Source organism: Colletotrichum gloeosporioides (genome assembly GCF_011800055.1).
Source record: "Colletotrichum gloeosporioides strain Lc1 chromosome Unknown consensus_3, whole genome shotgun sequence".
In the NCBI taxonomy this organism is placed as follows: domain Eukaryota; kingdom Fungi; phylum Ascomycota; class Sordariomycetes; order Glomerellales; family Glomerellaceae; genus Colletotrichum; species Colletotrichum gloeosporioides.
The window spans coordinates 56,979-75,503 of record NW_025544648.1 but is presented as its reverse complement, the minus strand read 5'-3'; the positions used below and the strand labels follow the sequence as shown (position 1 = coordinate 75,503).

General features: G+C 51.0%; 2 protein-coding genes across 2 annotated transcripts; one reads left to right on the top strand and one right to left on the bottom strand.

The window, feature by feature from the left end:
- Positions 1-14,527: 14,527 nt before the first annotated feature.
- Positions 14,528-16,173, bottom strand: GCG54_00015576 (uncharacterized protein; the record flags this gene model as incomplete). The annotated part of the gene is made up of 3 exons (XM_045415357.1): positions 14,528-14,746; positions 14,806-15,265; positions 15,317-16,173. The coding sequence occupies 3 exons, from the start codon at positions 16,171-16,173 to the stop codon at positions 14,528-14,530; spliced, it is 1,536 nt and encodes a 511-aa protein (XP_045271185.1).
- Positions 16,174-16,900: 727 nt separating this feature from the next.
- Positions 16,901-18,457, top strand: GCG54_00015575 (uncharacterized protein; the record flags this gene model as incomplete). Its single annotated transcript, XM_045415356.1, has 1 exon — positions 16,901-18,457. The coding sequence occupies one exon, from the start codon at positions 16,901-16,903 to the stop codon at positions 18,455-18,457; it is 1,557 nt and encodes a 518-aa protein (XP_045271184.1).
- Between the last annotated feature and the right edge of the window lie 68 nt (positions 18,458-18,525).

Sequence of the window (18,525 nt, the reverse complement as noted above, 5' to 3'; positions counted from 1 at the left end):
TCGAGGCTCAAGTATACCATCAGTCGGAACGCTAACTTTTAGCCGGGCCTCCGATGGACATAGTCGACAGGCGCATGTCGCTGAGTCCTCAAAGCGACTCGTTATGAAGGCCTCAGCAAACCTTAGGAGTTATGCATGTTGACAGTGACCTGGGTGTATCCCGTGATAAGGGTGAGCCTGTGTCTCGTAGCCAATGCTCTGTGGTTTGGGATGGTACTGAGTGGCGCGAGTTGTCTCGAGTGTTCAATTGGATGCAACGGCTGGAATAAGTGGCAACTTCATCGTCAAAGACTGTCCAAAGTACCGACTCCGGTTCTTCTCGTGGCAGTGTTGCTGCGAGTTTCCTTACCTTGGAAATAGCGGATAACGACATCCACCTTCTCCCTAGATTGTTGAGGACGGGCGACACAGCAGCAGCCGGACTTGAAACAGTGCTCTCGATGACAGGAACAGCCGCTTAGATTGGAGTGTCCAAAAATTCGCGTTTGGGGTTCGCTTCGACCCCAAGGGAGGCCGGCTTGTGGTCAAGGTTTTTCTGATTGATGTCGTCTTGGACGAGTGGCAGTCAAGGAGGCCGCGACGTATGATTAGCCACTGGAATTGCAAAACTTGCAAGCATGCCACAAACCATCTGATAGGGGCAGAAAAGAAATAGATGGAGGAAATAGGAATGTCCCAGGCGTCTGATTATGGGAGGCAATGCTGAAAGGGAAGGCTGAATGAATGCGTCTGTCGCTCTCCATTTGAGGTAGGTAGCGAGGCAGTGATCGTTTCCTACTGAGGCTGCAGAGGCACCCGTACCACCTTGAGCTGGATGGTACTGGGTGGCTCTTCACCGTCGATACGTTCCATGCACGTTTGAACGTTCTCGGGGCTTTGAGCGGCTCGGTCAGTATGAGTAATGTTAGTGTCCCGGCGGATGATGTTGTGCATTGATGCAATCCGTGGATGGGTTGGACTGGTGGAGGTGCAAGAATGTGTCGTATTGACAGTGTTGCGACTGACTTGAGCTCCGTGCCGATTTTTAGCGGGGTGAATCGGCACAGAGCTACTGTAGCTACAGCGGTCTGGGCGCTGTGGTGGCGGCCACGCCATGCATAGGCAGACTGCACCTGCCCATTCAATCGCTAAGGCACATTTCGGTAGTTGGCCGCTGTAGCTCCAGCGAGCAGGCCACCTACCTTACAGACCCGCACCACCTACGTGTGACGGACGTCAACGAACACTCCGAACCCCAGCTCCGTGACGGGAAAATGCAATTCACCAGGAATGACTTCTGACTACCTACCTAAGCCAAGCAGTCCCCCGTACCATCTTTATCGGATGGGATAGCCTTTTATTGGCTGGCTGACCCTAGTTGGCCCCAGCACATGGTGGTTATCAACCAACTCGATCGCGTTTTCGGGCTCTCCGTCAGGGCTTCCTGCGATGTATTCGTCTGGCCATACCATCAACTCATCGTCTTGACGGCTTATCATACATGTACCCATCCCCGTGTGAACGCCGGCCTTATCCTTTGGTCTCACAAAACGCTATCAAAAACCCTTCGTTACTGGCAATGGCGCCTTTTGCGGACGGGAGGCCTTGTCCCGCGAGATATGACAGCGACAAACGCTTGTCCTTTTCCGACATCAGGACATCCCCGGTGTCAATGCTATAAAACTCCGATGCGAGCCTCATCCACTTTTTCTGTTTGTCGGTGTGCCAGGCTGCGGGGGTCCGAACGAATCGCTCCTCTGTGTCGGATTCCACTTCCAATGTTGGGCCACTACTGTGTTTAGATTAACGGGAGGAGGGTGAAGCTCTTTGCGAATTTCATGACAAAATGAGATTGTTGGGAATATTGTTCGAGCATAGCCGCTGAAGGACGACAAAGACATTGCCCGAAACAAAACCCGGGGAAAACCAGCATGCGGGGACTTGGGATGGCCGGACTGGATGGATCCGCTGTTGAGGGCGACCCAATCATCCCGCTCTGTGTAGCTAGGGACTTTCATCAATATTGAGCTGTATATGATGGCTGAGAATAACGTAGAGAAGCAACAGTCAATGTGAAACGTAAACACGCCCCTGTTATCTCGTCAAGTTTCTTGAAAGCTACAGCACTAGTCTCAAGAAGCACGATTTGTTTTCCGAAGAGTTCATGTTATAGGCGCCGTTCATCAACGTTGGTGAGCGTTTTGAAGGTGCTCAGGCGTGGCTGGCTGCATTTACATTGCTTTCTTTACACTTGCTTCGCGCGACGAGTAGTTCAAACAGTCCCCTTGCTTCTGTGGCGCTTCTTACAGCTAATGGACAAAGTGATGCTCATGATATCCTTGGGCATTCCCATGATCTTGCCAGTAGGTAGCAGCTATCCCAACGAGTCTTAATAACTACTAACTAGTACACACCACCATAAGTTCCGGCAACATAGCAGAGACCATCTCCATCCCGCACGGTTTTCTTGTTCACCAAAGCTAGCCATCTCCTTGCACTGAAGGGACAAGCATGCACATAAGTCTTAGACTAGACTGTTGCTCAGGTTGCAATCCAGTCTATAACCATACCTAATCTATACATAAGATAAGCTAAAGCACGATTCCCAAGCTCCAAGATCATCTATGTTAAACTCTACGTTGGAATATTAGAAGCCCCTCACGGCTTAATCTATCTCTGTGTATCTTACAGCACTTCCACCACATTCTTGACATCCTTGCAGGCCGAGTAGCCCGGCAAAATACATATTCGTGTTGGGGTACGCTGTGCAGTGGCTCAGCGTCATGACCGGGTCTGCGATTGGACCCTGGAATACATCAAACGCCTTAGTTCAGCTTGGTTTTAGAAGAATACTGGGCCTAACGATTACTCTCGGTATACGCTTTTGGCTTCTCTGCGAGCTTACTGCTCTTGCTCTTCTGGGTCTTCTGCTTCCTCCCATATTTTTGCTTATCCCCGTGAACCACCTCCGACAGAACGTTGAATAATAGTCACATGATGAAAAACGAGCGAGGCGTTGATTCAGCTCCGGAGTTGTTCGAAGATGTTGAACAGGCGAATCAAATCGGCGCGCGGGTTCTGCGCGCAATCGCAGTCAGCCACCTGAAGCCCAGGGTCAATACTATGCCAGCCTGCCTGAGGTATTGAGCGGGGTTTTCATCGCAGCCCAGGTCGAAAGGGGAAAAAGTGAGGTGGGCATCTGTCATCATCAGAGGAGCCCAGTACAGCTCATGATCGAACCTGTTTCTAGGCACCGCCTAGAGGCGTGTAGATCACGGGACAGAAGAATTTCATTGCAATGACGGTACCCCCAAGACAGTGAGTGGCTTCCGTCAATAGGCTCCTTGCATCTGTCAGCGACATATTGTTCGCCTTGAAAGCAATCGACGTTGACAATAAGGCGCCTGTAGATATTGTGTTTGTTTCGCCGGGCTTTGATTGACCATATCCTTTTCGCCGACCAGGCTTCTTCTCCTACAGTAGCCGCCCCGCTAATTTGATGTCAGTATGGCGGTTGTTCGCTAGGTATGGGACGTTGTCATTGGATTTGATCGATTCACAGGGCAGACTGTCGATGTGGGCCCTGAAATCGGATTGAATCGGGAAGTCGGAAGTCTTGGACAGCATAATTTCTTGCTAGGATAGCACTCGATGCAGAGGGTATCTGACTTGATGCTGGCGGGGAACAGGGCATTTTAGACGGGGTTGAGGACTTGAGGATGGTAGAAGGTGAGGGTATGCCGTTTATGGAGTTCACAGAAAGGGTGGGAGATCGTGTGCATTGTGACTCGAATGATGTAGTCAATAGTGTACGAAAGCTTGTTCAGTTTGCCAAAGGGATTCGTACTCCGTCTGTTGGGCAGGCGATCATGTGATGGATGCATACATGTCCATTGTTACTGTTGCGATCGCTGACGATCGGAGAGACGCAAGCGAGCCCAAGCGGGGGATTTGCATGCTGTATAAGCTTTAGGCACGAGGTTGAAATGACTTGTGAATTTGAAAATGTATCTGCAGTGGTCATTGGGTTAGCACTGTCACCGTCGTATTCCTCGGCGGCGGAGGGCTGGAAGTGGTGCCTCTTGAGGTGGGAATTGAAGCTGTCAGCCGGTCTGTAGTGAAAGTTCAAAGGGGTTGGTGTTCCAGAGAATCCTCCAGTTTATCCCTCTGTTTTCACGATATTCAATGATAATAGTACGATGGAGGACGAAAACGGCGGGCGGGTTTGTGAAGAGTTGTTTGTTCAAGAGAAAACAGCGAGGAGCGGGATCCGTTCAGAAACGGGATTCAGGGCCACCAATTGAAGCGAGGCGGTGACCTGCTGCAGTGGGATGGAGGGTCAGGGCAAGGAACGGTGTGCCTACCTGGGGACTATGGGGGTAATGGGCGGCTGCTTCAGGGAGCAACTGCCGATTTTAGCGCTAGAATCGGCAGGAGGCCCCTGAAGAAAATCGGCAGTGGGTCTCTGACGAGGAGATGTGGTGCCAACCAGACGTCACCACCTCACCCCATCCACTTTGAACGACTGACATAGGAGTTGCGAAAAGGGGAAAAATCAGTGAGAAAACCCCTGACATGATGTATTGCTACCTATTTCTATTGAGGCAATGCCTTCCGTGCTGAGGCTTCTCACGGCTTGGTTACCTTCTCTTACAACCCCTTCTGGAAACCTCAGTGTCAGGCCTTCGACGAGCTCCTCAAAACTTCCGTCCCATCTCTGCCTACCATTTTGACAACCTCCTGTTTGATATCCTTAGCTGACGACTTAGAGATTTACTCAAGAAAACTCCCAAGTCTGTTTGCAACACCCGAAGTTTTCAGTTAAAATACTGTCTGACGTACATCTCGCACCATATTTACTACTCTCTGATGCCCCAAGTAACCTCAATCTGCCCTAGGATGTGTTGGGTTTTTGGAGAAACGCGTAAGAAACGTGTCCGAGTCGGCTGTCAAGGCTCAGTGCTGTCCTAACGCTTTCGCTCGTCCGGAAAAGTCTCTACTGAGCTGAGACAAACATTAAATTCGCGCGGCCATTCTGCAGGCGCCCAAGTCATGGAGACCCGAATTATCCACGGCCTCTGGGCTCTCATGACCACCATATCAAACTATTCAAATAATCATCAGACCTAGGATACATTTCATCGTACGCGTTGCAGCGATGAGCATGTCCAGGTATTAGAGGGGGATCATACCCAGAATGCGACGATTCCCCTGAACGTCTTGCTTGAACTGCCGAAATCCTAAAAGTCAGAAGCTACATTGCAAAGATTTGAAGGACTCCGACCTCAACCAAATCATGGCTCGCATCTGTTGTAGCAATGACAATACCTTCAGAATGTGAGACATATGATTACAGGGTCTGCTGCAACATGTTTCTGAGCTGGCATCCTTTCGTTTTTGTCATAATGATAATTCGATTTAATGACTTAGAGATGGCCTAGTAATTCAACGTCTATAATTAGCAATGTCAGACAACAGGCCTCTAGCAGGTGCTGGTATCAATGCCGGAGGCTATGTCAGCCGTTGAATGTTGAACGACCGGAATCTCTGCCATACATCCCCTCCCTGCCATATCAACCACGCACATCGTGACCTCAAGGCGAATTGTTCCAATAGACTTGCCACGTGAATGAATGGAACATCATATAGTTTCGCCCGAAATGAAGATGTGCCAGGCATGGCGCTCGTGGTACTTGTTCGTCGAATGTTCGGTGTAACGTACGTACGGGGGAAAGGGTGCCATTGCCCCCATCACCACAAGCGCCCCCTTTTCATATATGCCGACCGACAGGACCGACGGCTGCTATATCTTGGCAGGTTAACCATATTTTCCTCACAGTACCCCCTAACATTTCATTCAGATCTATCACTAATGATCAATCGTCCACAGCAACGAAGTGCATTGTCGTCACAGCAAAGTCAGAAGTTGAACGCAGGAAACTAGGGAGGCGATTGATACAAAATAGGTCCGCAGCAGGATTTCAATTTCGACAAGTGGAAGAAAAAAACAGAATTGCACTTTCTCTCAGATTCAACTCAGTCAGTTTCTCATCAAGCATGCGGGCAAGCTTTAATGGCACTAGTGCCCGAATCGACTTCACATGTCAGAATCCATTTGTTGTCGTATTGGTAGCATGAGTGAAGAGTGAAATACAGCTCACATGCAGCAGAGTCTGACTTCTGAAAGTTAGTCGACATTTGGGCAGAGAGTCGGTATTTAGAGGCATTCCTTTCCAGCGAAGGCCGGTCAGCTGCTTTGCGTGGAATGTCCTCAATTCTGCAAAAGCGGAAGGCCCGCCAGATTCAACACATGTTTCATATCGCAGTGGAATCAAGGCTAAGGCAAGAACCCTATGATCGATCATGAGAGGACGGGAATAAGAATGAAGGTTAATAGATCTTCAACATCTGAAACCAGGCATAGATCACTAGTTACCAACAGCAAACGAATGGTGAGGAGCGAATGAGCCCGGTGGGTGTTGTAATGTATTGAAATATGCTGATTTATTCTGGCAACATACTGCATTACACTAGTTTGACGCCCCAGTATTACACTGGAGGCAGCATTGATCACAGTCTTCGAGGTGTCTTCTCGCGGTCAATGGCAAGGCTGTTCTCGGCTTCCGGGACAGCATCTCGGAGATGACGAAGCACACAGTTATTTGTTTAACTGGTTCTTTCGTAACTGTTCATGACTTTTGGTGACTTTATTGGAGCATTCGTTCAGCCAATTCGATCTGCCGCTTTGTCGGGCGGATTTATGTAATTCGAGAAACGAGTTTCTTAATACGGATTTGTTGACAGCAAAGCCTATGATGCACCTTATTGTGGTCAGGAACTTCAAAGACAAAAGGAACGTGCCGCTCTAGGATTACACCCCTGAGGCATGCGACTCGGCAGAATGAATGGTAGAGCATGGATTGCAATACGACTGGGAATTGGGGCATAACCGCAAGGGGAATGCTTAAGAACATGTCAATCCTATTGAAACCAAAAGTAGTCCCCATGAAGATTTCCATACTGATGACGATCAAGGCTGGTACTAACATAAGATCAAGAGATCTCTCTTGGCAGCGCTGATGCATTGGAAAGAGGGCTACTTATTCACAGGAAATTATGATTGATGCCGTCATGAACAGCTTTCTGGCAAGCTTCAGGGCCTCTTCAAGTGGGCCGCAGGATCCAGTTTCATTTCATATCTCTGGGGATAACAGCAGTCTGCCTCTGCTGTGCCATCGTTCTGTTGGGTAAATTGAGGGCAGGTGAAGTGAAACGAACGGCGCCAAGACGCGAACAAGTTACGACATAGGCTTGAGAGAAGATGACTACGCGTGATATTGGGTTGATAACAGGTAGTGATGTGTCGTTATGGCTCGGATTATTACATGGCGTGGGAGCAGGCGTGGATGCAGGCAAAGGCATTGGCGTTGCATGAGGAATTCCGTCCCGTCGTTTTCGCTAACCTAGACTCACGAAAGGACCTCGGGCGTGCTTTCGCCCACATTTCGGCTTATGCAAGCTGCAGTACACGGACCGAAGATATAATCGTTTCACAGATGATTTGACTGCAGAGTGATTGAGTGTTCTTGAAATAAAGTGCCTCAAGCACTCCGCGGAGTAGGTCCACCTTCTCCGATTTGATGGTGCCACTGATGGCATCCTTGCGCAGTATACCCGGCTCGTCAACAACCGCAACGCAGAGGGTAAGGGAGTCGATCTGGAAGGCGTGTATCCGCAAGCTTCACAACCAGCCAGCACTCTTGGGATCTAGAAACTCACATGCTTCTTGGCACATTATTTCATCAACCTCCCGTTGACTCTTCATCACGTCGATGTCGTCCCACTTCTTCACCCCTTTGTCTCTTATCTTAGGAAGCAGCGAAAGCTGTGGCCGAATTTTGATATGGCACAGAAAAGACGGCAAACATTTAGTTTGGGTCCCGGTCGAAATTCGTAGGCACACGTGATGAATAGCTCTTCGTAATATTGCATGCTATGAACCTCCCATGGTAAGCGGGTATTTCGTTGACCCATTCATGTGCATCATTATCTATGTAAGGAGGCATTTGAGTTATTCAAGCGCATTAATAACGGCGTTACTTTTTCAGGCACCTGGCTTGAATAAGTCTGTATTCTGCCACACCTCGCAAATTATAGTGAGATTGCCATGCCAACTTTGGAGATTTTCTTCAACTATTTAATCATCCCGTTGTGAGGCGGGCATCTCTCCTTTCTCACAGGTTATTTTCAGATCATGTACTTGAACTCAGCAGGAACTCGGAGGCTTTCCATCAATAGCGCACGTGTCTGCAACAGCAACCAGATCCGAATCACAGAACTGGACTGAATGTAGCTGAGATGTGGTACAGCGGGTGGGCGACTTGAAGTTTCGCCCATCATATCGAGCAGTAAGTGTCTTGCTTTCAAATTTCACGCTTATTCAGTTGAGGCAAGCAGGGGGCCATGCGCGACAGGAAATTGCTGGCTTGTCATGCTGCTATGTTAAAAACTCTCCTGGGGGCTCACAGCCATGACACAAGTCCAAGAGGGTATCCGCCAAAAATTTCCAATTCAAAGTCTTGGAGTATGTCTGTCAAAAGCACACTCGCAGGTCTGTACTCAGCAAGGTCAGAGGCGCTTTCAAATCTAACGTGATGGGCAGGCAAAGCGTTGCAATCCGCTGCCATGGCCTCTTTTCGCGCGGCCTCCACATATTATCGCAGGTCTACCGTCAAGTTAATTATGTATACGGAAATACTCCCGGCTGGTCGTGCTTTTAAAGATGATTATGGCTGATCGCATATTTGCAGCACAGCGCCTTAGGCTTGCTTTTCCTAATGGCGGAACATGTTTGTCGCATATATACTGAGCTTTATCCATCGAAATGGGGGTTGAAAGCAGAAACAGCCTCCTGAACATAAATGGAATCATTCCTCAAGTCGTGGAACCAGCACGGTCTTGCAATCACATCAGTGTCAGTGACATTGAACATCCAATTTGTGCAGACGAATGTGGTTTGTGATGCGATTAGGGATAGATATTAACTATCGCATACAGCTACGCGCCTTTGCGACTTCAGTGCTCGTTAGCATATGGGCAGATAATCGTCGCCCTTCCGCTCCTACCTCAACACTACAGGTTGTCAGTGGATATCATGAAAACAACAACCCCAAGGCAAAAAGCGGATCTAGCAAAAACATACAACACCGGGCATTCGCCGGTCGTCACCGACCCGACTACTACTCCAGCCCTCATTGGCTTATCCATGGGAGAGCGGACGGGATCCCGAGTTTCCCAATGGGTATGGTCGTATGTGGCATTGTTCGGCCTGTAGCCCAACCATAAGCTAACCGTTGGTGGGTGACCCTGGCCGCCTGACTAGCGAACGACTTTGGCTATCTATCCTCGCGAGGTCTCCCTATGTTGTCTCTTGCCGGTACGAACTAACAATGGGCTCCTCACTAGCTTCTCAGCCTTTTGAGTCGTGTCTTCAGTTGACTTAGAGAAGTCTGTCAGATCTCAGTGGCACAATGGAAAACCTGCGATTCATGGACGGGCGTAAGAAACGATACGAATGCAAATTTAGGTGTCGTTCCAAAACTAGGACTCAGCAGTCCTTCTCGGATTGCGAGATCATCGACCAGGAAGGGGCATTTTGCATGGAATCCAAGCATGATGACCGAAAACGCCGGCGACGGGAATCGAGATCACCAGACCGTAGACTAAGGCGATTCGACTCCAAGTGGCTGAGGTCGTGAATTATTACGTTCTGTCTGCGAGACAGCATCTTCCAGACGCGCAGACCGTTGAGGGAAGACCTAGAAGAAGCATTGCGTAGGCCGTCAACCCAGATGTGGAAACCAAATTTCGGGAGCTCTGAGCGTTATGCAACGATGCTAGAGAGGAAGAGCACAACCTGTAGAATTTAGGTAGCGATAGACGCTCGACCGGAACGTGGTAATAGAGGCTGGATAACGAATTGTTCTGGCAGGAGACGGGTGCAAATGATCATACCTTAGGAGGGAATGCTGTGATCTCATTTGCCATCATTGGCGGCTGCGACTTGTTCTAGTGCGAGGTTGGCTAGCCTGACACAGCGTGTGTATCAACACTCCTAGGATCGATTTCCGTAATTGATGGAAGACGTTCCAATAGTCCTCATCTTGAAGATGTCCAAAAAGCTTGAGCTAGTGACGTTGCGGCGTTGCCAGCCGGCGTGGCCACGGACGCCTGTGTAGCCCATCCATGCCTGCGCCCGTAGCCCTCCAGATCTCTTTCTTCTTTACACGATCAGTGTCTTCCTCATGTGCAAGGGCTGAATTCGAGATAGATAGGAATCGAAAAAAGTTCAACTCTCACGGTGCGGGCGGCCAGCGCTGTGCAGGCATCTTTTAGGAGGGCAAGCGTCGAGATTACTATTGCGGTGCGTAGGTCGGCTCTTGTTGCGAAGGGCAGGTAGTCAACAAGACCCAGAGGCAGCGGAAGCAGGTACTTGTACGTCTTGTAGGCGATGTGCAATTTGATTGATACCATCATCTTGAACTCAGGGCCGTTGGCGGAGAGAATTTCACGGGCAGACGGTTGCTGAAGGAGATGACTGCAGACGTGTCGAATGGGTGGAGGGGGTTTGATAGACTGTGTCGACAGCTGGAACATCGGGTGGGATGTTCAGTCCCCCTGATACGCTGAGACAGTCATCTGATAGGTGCTGATATGAGATAGATGAATGCAGCACATGTTCATGACTTTCAGACTTACCCTTTGGCAATCGATGGTTTTCTTTCCATCTTGTACGCGTGTTTTCTTTCCATGCGCGTGTCATTCTGTTATCAAGAGCCCCCGTCGACCATGGAAGTATAATTCTCTAAAGTTCCAGGCGAATCACGGTGTTTTCCAACGTACGACCCGTTATTGAGCTACGAATGACAGTGGTGTAAGCTGTCTTCATCTTGCAAGATCGCAAGTATGAAATCCCGGCGCTAATGTGTGGCGTAGATGCAAGAATACGATGAGTAGTATTCAGGCACGTACGTCTCGTGGAATGTATCACTGCGGAGTGCGAGAGCGATTCGCACTCGCTTGAGTGCGACTACTCAAGCCCCTCGTGTGCGAGCCAACACCCACGTCTCAAGCTTGGGGGTGCTTCGCCCTCCTTTCGGTATCCTTCTTCGGTTGTCTGCCTTGGAGTGTGCCGCTCGATTTCAGCAGTAGGTGAGGACCACCAAGTTGCCTTCTCGTGGCGTTGAAGTCTTGGAGGGCAAAGTGCCTCAATATGCAAAGGAAAGCAGACCCGTAACCACAGAATACGACCGTGTGACAAGTCAGGAATCTATCAGGGCAGATATTTAGATCTGTCATGAGAACCATCAGTGCTACGGCATCAAACGCGGAATTATGGTTTTATTAATATTTCAAAACAAATCAACAGCACTGAACTCGGTTCCGCCCGTCTACGAGCATGAATAGCGAAGAACTCACTCGATATGCATGTCATTCCCTGAGGGCTAGATACTGTTTCAATTTGAGGTGAACCTAGCAAGCAATTTCGGTTTTGGGAGGAGCCGCCAGCATTTTCTAGAGGTCGGTGAGCTCAGCTCGGCGGCAGCTTGAGGAGAAAAACGCATTAAACCGTGTTTTCGCACATTTTGGACGTGTAGTCATAGCTACCCAGAACTGTTCTCTACAGCCGTGTATTCTATCGAGTGAAAAGTTGAAAGAACAGGAGACTGTTTGGTTTGGCCTGGGGATGGATTGGAATGTTCATCAGGCTCGAAAATTCTCAAGGCTTAGATGTCCGCTGAAAGTGCGTTTTATCCATGCTGGCCACTCTACAGAGATTGCATATATCAGAAAAGGGGTTGTTAAATATGGGCTCTGCGTCTGGTAACCAAGCTGCTATTTAGCAAAAAGAGTAAAGTGGCCGATGCCCGAGAAGTGAGGAGCATTGTGTGCATCGCCAGACAATGCTAAATTTTATCAGTTTGTATCTGATGATAGTCAATCTCGTCCTTACCCTATCGTCAAAGATTTTGCATCTGAGCAGGACACCGACGGGTTCTGTTTTGACATCCGGATGCCGCATCATTCAATCAAATCACACAATGTAATTTCGTTTCAAGTTCAGAATTACATGATCCTCTCGCCAGAGCAGAGAATGCAGCTTGCGGTTCGTCGTAGTCTTGCTTTCGAGTCGCTCGAGTTTTCTTGCAGAGTTTGACTGAGCTTTCTCATGATGTTCGGCATGGTCCTTGTTGGCCCTTTCTTGAAACGAGTAGATAAAGTCATTGTGGCAATATCTGGTAGAATCTATCCAACTGGTCTGTCTTGGAGTGCCTTAGGGTCTCCGCATCCCGCATCATACGCCAACATCACACTGAGCATTATTCGTCAGAAACGAAAATTACCACCTGCCGATGTTATTCGACGCATGCAGAAGGGTGATTCGGCATATGTGAGATATGTACACAAAGCTCAAGCATAATTTGAGGGCCTGAATCGTACTTATACACAGAGTATGCGCACTGAATCCGGCTTCATATGTTCACGATCCGGTGATGGGTATAGGCAGACCAGCGTGCAGTTTGAAAAGGATGAAGAGGAACCATACGATGTCTAGCCTTAGAGTTTCGTGAGTTGCCATTCGGTTTAGGCTAAGGAATTAAGAACTCGACCATCAAGCAGTCCAATCTTCCAGAGGCGTGTGGTACGAGATGGCGACCACCCAGCACCCAAATGATCCTAATCTCTGTACTTGGCTTGGCCACAAGGTCTATGATAGCAGGCGGTGATCCCGTTAGGTCAGAGAAGGCTGCTGTCATGACTGAAAAGGCTCGGCTATAGATTCAGCGGGGAAAGACATGAGTCTCATTTAGGCAGAACAAGCATGGAGAGGCAGGAAGTATGTGTCCAGGAATAGCGTCAAGCTGGCCCAAACCCATACGCCAGAGACAGAAACTAGGACTTGGTATGCGAAAAACACAGACAGCCATACGGTTCTGCCTCAACTTCGAATTTTACATACCAAAGAGCCGCCCGCCCCAGAGTGCAACCAGCCTCCCCAAATTTCATTCTCAGCCTGTGTTCGCAACGTCAGCAAGCTTTTCCACTGAGAGGCGGAAGATTATTGTCGCCTCACTATCGGGGGAAAAAACAAGCAAGGCTGCCGGAATCGCGCGTGGGACACCCGCAACAAGCCACTAAAAAGGCGTGGAGTTCATGCGGACGGTGGAATACCCTCAATGTATTCTTAGATACTTGTAAATCTCATTTGAAGATGGTGGGCCCATCCATAATCATAATGGCCCCTAGCATCCACACCTTAGTAGCTTGCCTGCCTGGAAAAGGTTCAAGTACTGAAGACTGCGTTACTATCAGGCCTCTTCTGTTGCTATTGACGACATTCCAGCCTGTCTTGGGAGACGCTCAGCGGCGCCACCATGTCGAGCTTACGCAGACTTGTGCATCGGATTTCCAAGGAGCGCGATAGTGGCAAGACTCGCTCCTTGTCAACCAGACTTCTCGAAGTATGCTCAGTCGGACTGTGCTGGGCGCGAAAGCCGTAAGCTGTACGATGCCGATGTCCTCAACGATCATGCTGTGCATCGGCTGCGGGGCTGAATCGAAAAGTCGGGGCAAGGGAGGACGAACATTGTTGACAGCATGGACCAAAAACCCTCCAGGGGACTAGGCGCGTAAATACAAGAAACTAGTATTCATGCTTGCGTCGATTCCTGACACCTGTTGCGGGATCATGACAGCAGTAGATTTGGATGTGAACTTGTGTAAGGGAAGATGGAAGCATAATGAAATCGATGAACAGAGCGGTAACACCGTCTCTAGTACTATATTTCTAGCAAGACAAGACCCGGTACTGGTTTCTGCTTGTCTAAAAGTAGTATTCGGGAGTTGAGTCCCCTACGTAATCTTAGCACCGCGACAATCAGGATTAACAACGCGAGGGTGCGAGGAGCAGAGCTCCGGCTACGAAAGGTGCGAGTGTCGCTGAATCGGCAGTGAGAGAGCCGCATCCTCGCGTGTTTGCTGGTTGCTTGCGGACTGCGTCTCCTCCTCGTATCTCTTGTTCGACGAAACCCATACGTCCTTCATCGCGGCGGCGAACCCGGCGACCTGGCCGCCCAAGACGACCGCAGCCCTCGCCGTCGGCGCCTTTCTACATGATAGCCACTAGCACGGCCAAGACGGCCTCAATCATTAATTGTCGCCGAGGTTGACCCCTGTTGCAGATCCCGCTAGACCAGGACGGCGTCGGCGGTGGTGGACGGCAGAAGGCTCAGCCATGGTTGGCCTCGACTCGCACTCTCAATAGCATGGCGTCGGCCGGTGCACCATGGTTGTGAGAGGTAACGGGTTCGGATGGGCATTCAAGGTTCCTGCGATGGGAAAGCTTTGTGCGAAGAAAGTCTCATCACGACAGGTCGCTTTTCGGCTTATGCCCTGTCGCTCTGTGTCAAATAGTGCTCTTTGGAGACCTCGTCCATGATTTCTCAGGAAGATCAGACGATACCGGCAGGCAGAAGATGACCACATCTCAACCGTCGGCGTTGGTGCTTTCGTTGGCATCGGCGGCGGTGTGTGTAGCGCCAGTCATGTCGGCATCACTGTCCGTCGAAATACTCAAGATCGCGCGAAGGTACCACGGCCAGAAATAATCCCTCGAGTGCTCCGCAAGAAGCTGGATGGCGTAGATGATTCGATAGATGCCAAGGACGTTTCTAGTCGTTCCCATGGGGACTTCTCGCCAAAGAACCTGGTACCTATTAGTATGGACCGCGAAGACTAGGGGACGTCAAGCGCGAGGGGACGAACCGTTTTCCGGCCCTCCTTCCTTGTCGCCGCGAAGTACCAGTCGTGACCTCGCACAAGTATGGCGGGAAGATAGTCAAGCTGGCCGAGGACCTCGTCACAGCGTTCTTGGCGAGTCTGGGGTGGCTCGCCATCAGCATCAAGACGCATCTGAACGAGCTTCTCCAGATGCCGCCATTGTGCGGTCTGCCACACACCGATCTGCAGTGCCTGTTTCTGACCGCCCTCATCCGGACGCTTAGTCTCGATACTGACGGAAATGGGATCTCGTAGGAGGGGGTTGTGGCCGGTGTGATTGATGGATTTGTCCATAAGTTCGGTTCGCAATACGTCAATCGCGTTAACGACGTGAGCATAATCGGGTCCGGCCTGTCGGGGGCAGAGGTTGATGCAGAAATCGACCATGTGTGTTGGCGAATACCCCGACCGGGATCGGTAGGCGAGAAGGGGCTTTGCATGCGTACTGTGAAGGCGATGTCAGCAAGTGCTAAACAAGCGTTGGTGAGAAACCAACCAAGAGTCGAAGTCGACAAGCTGCCTCTTGCGGCCGTCAGCGCCATGGAGTGCCAGCTTAAGCAGGGGGAAGTGGACGCTGCAGTTCCAGCCGTGTTCTGTGTGCACCAGCTCCTGGCACCGCATTGCCTCCTGGAGAAGGTCAAGGACGTGATCGATGGACGGCGTAGAACCCAGATTGTCTCTCTGGCCAGAATTGTCAAAGGCGGCATTGCCTATGCGAGGAACTTTGCCAATTTTCGCGTACTCCAGGAAGACAGGACGCATTGCCTCTGGGAGTAACCCCTCGTTGTTATTCAAGTCTTCCATCTTGTCGAACATGTCTAAGGCCGGGCCGGCAGGAGGTGTCTGGAGACCTTTGGCGAACTCTTTTGTTTCGAGCGGCGCATCGCCGAGGCTCACGGCTGCAAGCCTCTTGGTCGGGGATGATTGGCCGGAAACATTGGAAACACCGGACTCCTGGTCGCTCGCAGTAGGGGTGTGGGTGCCGAGAGAGGCTTTGTGGATGCCGGTGACCTGCCTGCCCTGCGTGGGTGTGGCATCGGGATCCTGTGATAGGGGTTGGTTGGTCGGACTGCTGGGCACGTCTTGGTGATGCCGCTTTTGACGTTTCCCAGAGGGCGTGTCGGACATGTTGCCGCGCAGGGCCTCGTCGCCGTCGGAGGAGAAGGAACGGGTCGGATCGGAGGGCGGCGGGGAGACAAGGAGCGGTCGCCGTTTTCGCTTGTTCAGTGATTTCGCGTTGGTGCTGTCGAGATCAGCCTGGTGAATGCGTTCCGGGCAGATGTCGTCGGGGATCTGCGAAAGCCAGGCCGCGATGTCGATAGGACGTCCCGGGTTCGAGGATGAGCAGAGCATCGCAAGTCGCGGATGACTGGTGCTTCAAGTCCGCCGATATATGTGCTGGTGATGCACGATGTGAAGGCTGAACATCTGGATGGGTGCGATGGTGATGGTGTTGGAGGGCATTTCGAAAGACGCGTTGGTGATTATGTCGATTCGTAGTCGAGCTCAGGATTCTGCCGCCGAGTGCGTTGGCGGGGAGACATCACGCTGCGAGCCAGCTGCGCTTCTGTGATTGGCCGCTCAATTGAAATGTGGGGTTTTGGTCTGGAAATCTCACTACCAGAACCCCACTCAGGTGTGGCGCTGTGGCTCGGGTGCTTATATAATGAGTCGCCGGCCTAGCGGGAGTTTGACCCGTGCTACTTCATCACGTGCTGGCCCTCCGCCCTGAAGTGGTAGCCAGGCCTGCTCCAAGCTGAGCTACAACCTCGCACCACCACCACCACTACGACTACCACCGGTCGCCGTACATGTACTATGGGTCAGAAATGTCACTGGACATAATAATTCCAACCGTCAGTGCATAAAAGGCGAGGTGAATTTTGTGCTGTGCCAGACCGATGCACCGGCATGTGCCATGACGCGGAGCCGTGTGTAATGACCGTCGCCGTTATGACCTGTGGATTATTGACGTCGGTTATGACTTGCGCAACCTTAAACAGAAATCACCAGTCCAACACCATCCCACAAATTTCCTCTCCCCTATTACTGCAACACAATGAATGTATCAACACCTCAAATGCCGCGCTTTTTCGACGTGGTGGAACCTTATCTCAGGAGCGGAGACAGGGTTTACTTGGCGCAGGTTTTACAACACTGGAGTCCCGCAATCGACCCAAGACACCACATCGGTGAGGCTCTCCACGAAGCCATATTCCGAAATGACGAGACTGCAGTTCGGATGATACTTGATGCTGGCGGGGACCCAAAAGTGCAACAGACGCATGATCCCGGTTTTACGCCGCTTTTGGCTGCTTCGCAGTATGGCAGGCTCGAGATCGCCAGTCTGTTTTGGCCACTGGTCGGTCCCGGCGGACGCTTCTACCCCAGCAAAACCCCCCATCTCTGCTGTCTTGAGGTGGCTGCTCGAAATGGCCGCGTGGAATTGGTTGCCTACTTCCTGGATGTATGGAACGGCTGGACTGACGACGAGAAGCGACGGGCGGTGTTTGGCGCTGCGTCGTCATGGTGTGATGATGTTGTGGCCTTGCTGTTAGCCAAGGTTGACTATGCACCAGAGATCATCCAAGGTGCTCTTGAAGAGGCAGTTAGACGAAAGTTCATCCTACCTGAGGATCCCGTGAAGCCACCTCCTGGAGCCGAGGACTACGTATACCAACAGCGCGTAGTTCATCGACTCGTCGATGCTGGAGCAAACCCGCACGCAGCAAACGGTCGTCTATCCAACCTGCCTCTAATCCACACGGCCTCACTATCAGTCGGCTGCATTGGCGCCGTAAGAGGGCTTTTGGAGAAGGGAGGAAATGCTAATGCTCAAGACGCACGTGGCCGGAGCGCCCTCCAGTGTCTAGTGAGCAGAAACCCCATACCGACTGACGCGGTACGGATCCTTTTGCAGCACGGCGCATCGATCGACACAACTGGCGAAGCTGGTGAGACACTTTTTCACCGCGTCGCACAAAATGGAACCACTGAGCAGTTAAATCTGTTTGTCTCGTACTCTGACGACCCAGACACCGCCATTCGGTCGGTAACCTTGCACGGCGAATCACTTCTGCATTACGCCGCTGCCGGAGGACGAGAAGATGTAGTCGACTTTCTGCTTACTCGTGGTCTGGACGTCAATGCAGCCACCAGCAACGGCTGGACGCCATTGCTGTGCGCTCTATCCCCGACGAATGCGAAGAGGGTTAAGAGTTCGTACCGCCTCGCAAACACCCTACTTCAGCGGGGTGCTAATGCCCACGTCGTGACGGCCGAAGGATGGACCCCGCTCCACGCTTTAGCAACGTGGCCCACCCCTTTCTCAGCCCAGGACCAAGAAGTGAGGAAAGCCGCGGCGCCATTTGTCCAAGAGCTCATCTCTCGCGGCGCGCCCGTCGATGCCGAATCGAGAATTATCCAGAGTCCATCGCTTGACCCCAACAGGCTACAGGATATGTGGGGATTCCGCATGCAGAAGTTCGTCGAGGATCTTGCCATACCTAGGCAGGACCTGGAGGGTATGAGCACCGATACCACACCACTAATGTGGGCAATGCGAAGCAATGCGGTGGATATCTTTGAGATAATCAGGGCGCATCTGGACTCAACCGCATATGATAGAGGCAGCTAGTCAGTGAGTCAAAGTAATGTGACACCGAAACCCTGGTGAAAGAAGCCACATAGCATACCGAAAGCGAA